Consider the following 3,696-nt stretch of genomic DNA (forward strand, 5'->3'; position numbering starts at 1 on the left):
TTAGATGTGCCTCATAGGGTTGGTTGCTTTGAGAAGGAAAATAATGTGCAATGCCTCGTAGATAGTAGACATTAAACAAATGGGCAATTTGCCATTGAAGTACAGAATGATTAAATGTGGAGCTGGTGAAATGAGAGAAGGAGTTCAGGTCACTGGCAAAAGGAAAGGGAACCCCAGGAATCCCAAATTTTTAAACTTTGTAGTGCTTCCCCAGGAGATTAAATCCTCACCACTGTAGAGAAGCCTTTTTTACTTTTCAGATATTAAACTCTGAAAAAACAAAAATAAAAGCATGACACATTGCTGACCATGTCACAGATGGAAATCCTGAGCAGTCAAAATTATGGACAGCTTTTTCGCAACGGATTTGCCGCCAAGACACAGGTGTCATGAAAACCACCACTAAACCTAAGCAAAAATGGGAAAGGAGAAGACCCACATCAACATCGTTGTCATTGGACACGTAGATTCGGGGAAGTCCACCACTACTGGCCATCTGATCTACAAATGTGGTGGGATCACCAAGAGAACCATTGAAAAGTTCGAGAAGGAGGCTGCCAAGATGGGGAAGGGCTCCTTCAAGTATGCCTGGGTCTTGGACAAACTGACAGCTGAACGCGAGCGTGGTATCACCACTGATCTCTCCCTGTGGAAATTCGAGACCAGCAAGTACTATGTGACCATCATTGATGCCCCAGGACACAGAGACTTCATCAAAAACATGATTACAGGCACATCCCAGGCTGACTGTGCTGTCCTGATTGTTGCTGCTGGTGTTGGTGAATTTGAAGCAGGTATTTCCAAGAATGGGCAGACCCATGAGCATGCCCTTCTGGCCTACACTCTGGGTGTGAAACAACTAATTGTTGGAGTTAACAAAATGGATTCCACCGAGCCACCCTACAGCCAGAAGAGATACGAGGATATTGTAAAGGAAGTCAGCACCTACATTAAGAAAATTGGCTACAACCTCGACACAGTAGCATTTGTGCCAATTTCTGGCTGGAATGGTGACAACATGCTGGAGCCAAGTGCTAACATGCCGTGGTTCAAGGGATGGAAAGTCACCCGTAAAGATGGCAGTGCCAGTGGAACCACACTGCTTGAAGCTCTGGATTGCATCCTGCCACCAACTTGCCCAACTAACAAGCCCTTGCGTTTGGCCCTCCAGGACGTCTACAAAATTGGTGGTATTGGCACTGTCCCTGTGGGTCGAGTGGAGACTGGTGTTCTCAAACCTGGCATGGTGGTCACCTTTGCTCCAGTCAACATGACAACTGAAGTGAAGTCTGTTGGAATGCACCATGAGGCTTTGAGTGAAGCCCTTCCTGGGGACAATGTGGGCTTCAATGTCAAGAACGTGTCTGTCAAAGATGTTCGTCGTGGCAATGTGGCTGGTGACAGCAAAAATGACCCACCGATGGAAGCAGCTGGCTTCACAGCTCAGGTGATTATCTTGAACCATCCAGGCCAAATCAGTGCCGGCTCTGCACCTGTGCTGGATTGTCACACAGCTCACATTGCCTGCAAGTTTGCTGAGCTGAAGGAGAAGATTGATCGTCGTTCTGGGAAAAAGCTGGAAGATGACCCCAAATTCTTGAAATCTGGTGATGCTGCCATCGTTGATATGGTTCCTGGCAAACCCATGTGTGTTGAGAGCTTCTCTGACTATCCTCCTCTGGGCTGCTTTGCTGTTCGTGACATGAGACAGACGGTTGCTGTGGGTGTCATCAAAGCAGTGGACAAGACAGCAGCTGGAGCTGGCAAGGTCACCAACTCTGCTCAGAAAGCTCAGAAGGCTAAATGAATATTATCCCCAATACCTGCCACCCCAGTCTTAATCAGTGGTGGAAGAACGGTCTCAGAACTGTTTGTCTCAATTGGCCATTTAAGTTTAATAGCAAAAGACTGGTTAATGATAACAATGCATCGTAAAACCTTCAGAAGGAAAGGAGAATGTGTTGTGGACCATTTGTTTTGTGTGTGGCAGTTTTAAGTTATTAGTTTTTAAAATCAGTACTTTTTATTTTTCACAACTTGACCAAAAATCTGTCACAGAATTTGAGACCCATTAAAAAAGTTTAATGAGAAGCCTGTGTTTTCTTTTGGTCAACACTGTAACTTCCTATAGTACTTACTACTTAGGTAAGAGTTACCCATAATCTGTTTCTGGTATTAAGTCTGCTGAAACAAAAGAATTTTATATTTCTGGGTTGAAGCTTCAGGTTTCTTACCCTTATGTAAGGAGAATTCACCTGTTTAAGTACATCATAGAAAAGCGTTGGTACAACACTTCACAGGTTAGGACAGATAAGCAAACTAACCGTTATGTAAGCTAGTTTGTAAGAAGGTCAAATTCTATAATATGAAAGCTCATGTTGCATGTAAAATTTTGTATGGTTACATAAGTATTGAGTAAATGAGTTACGTCAAATTTTAGTTTCCCAGTTATGGGAAAGTGCATTCACATTTACAATATTCAAGTAGTTAACCTAAAATGTGAAGCCTAAATAGTACTGAACACTGCCCTGCTAGAGTTATTGTATCCAGATTCTAGGAAAAATAAAAGATGCTGGAAGCTAAAAAAGAAAAAAAAAAATTATGGACAAAGAGGGGTTCCAATTAATGAGCTGACCTCAATACTGTGGCCACAGATTCTAAGATATAAGTATAATTAGAAAACAAAGGTGAAAAAGACACCCCAAAGCAATTTAAATGCCTACATTATTATTTAAGCAAGTGACTTCTGATGGCAGATGGCACATTTAAAAAATTTTCTCATCTGACATGAACTTTATGTGTTAGGGCCCAGCCCAGTGTACTGTGGACACTATCTGTGATCCTTTTCTGGGTGGAGGGGAAAAGAAGGTTTTGTCCTTCAGTTTTTCCACCTCTGTTTTATAGAGAGCTCTATCAGTCTGAGAAGCAGATGTCACACTCAAATTAGGATGATTTGGAAAGGGTTTATTTGCAGAAGTGTGGTCATAGAAGAAGCAGAAGAGATAGTACAGTGCCCCAGGGTTGCTACCAGCAGAGCTGTTTCCATCCTAAGCCTGTGGCTTTGAGGGGAGGAGAGAGTCATGTAGGAGCAAACTGCCTTGAGAGAAGATGTAACATTTGGTTGAGGGGCACAGTCAGCCTAAGGTGACCTTGCAGGAAAAGAGTTAGGGGAATAAATATTGAAGGGTAGCAGAATATGCCTCTTTGGCATAAGGATTATTTTGAGCTGATTATTTTGAGAAACAGCAGGCACAGAAGAAGTAGAAGTTACCCTTTTGTAAGGAACATTTGCATTTATAAAGGAGCTCTCCCTCTCTGTATTAGGAAGAGAAGGATGACTGAATCACAAGAGAACCTTATGGATGGAGAAGGTATCTGCTTAAATCTGTATAACAAACTATTTCCTGTTGACCTTGCTTTTCCAGATAACTTCCCAGAACTGGCCTCCTCCCACATCTTTCTTTCTTTTGTCTTTAGATGAAGAGGGAATTTAAGCTGGAGTTCTAAGCCATCTTGGAGAGTTACTCCTTTTTCACTGGGTATCTCCCACATATACATGATGTATACAAGTCAATAAACTTCTGTTTGTTTCTTCTGTTGTTAATCTGTCTTTTATTACAGGGGTCTCAGCCAAGAACTCAGAAGGATAGAGAAAGTTAAAGCTTTAACATATGAGCTTTGTGGTGGGGTGGGGGG

At 42.5% G+C, this 3,696-nt stretch overlaps 1 protein-coding gene across 2 annotated transcripts; it reads left to right on the forward strand.

Moving 5' to 3' along the window:
* Positions 1-378: 378 nt before the first annotated feature.
* LOC118893376 (elongation factor 1-alpha 1-like) lies at positions 379-2,041 on the forward strand. 2 transcript variants are annotated; one of them, XM_036848867.1, is made up of 2 exons: positions 380-384; positions 554-2,041. In XM_036848867.1, exon 2 carries the CDS (start codon positions 563-565, stop codon positions 1,805-1,807), a length of 1,245 nt encoding a protein of 414 aa, XP_036704762.1. In that variant the 5' UTR covers positions 380-384; positions 554-562; the 3' UTR covers positions 1,808-2,041. The 2 variants fall into 2 exon arrangements, with proteins under 2 accessions (XP_036704760.1, XP_036704762.1); XM_036848865.1 differs by having other exon boundaries at positions 379-2,041.
* The last annotated feature ends 1,655 nt before the right edge of the window (positions 2,042-3,696 follow it).

The sequence above is a fragment of the Balaenoptera musculus genome, chromosome 3 (genome assembly GCF_009873245.2).
Source record: "Balaenoptera musculus isolate JJ_BM4_2016_0621 chromosome 3, mBalMus1.pri.v3, whole genome shotgun sequence".
In the NCBI taxonomy this organism is placed as follows: Eukaryota; Metazoa; Chordata; class Mammalia; order Artiodactyla; family Balaenopteridae; genus Balaenoptera; species Balaenoptera musculus.

What these genes read in the sequence shown, in the direction of transcription:
- LOC118893376 (XM_036848865.1), top strand. Translation starts at nt 419, where the DNA reads ATGGGAAAGGAGAAGACCCACATCAACATCGTTGTCATTGGACACGTA.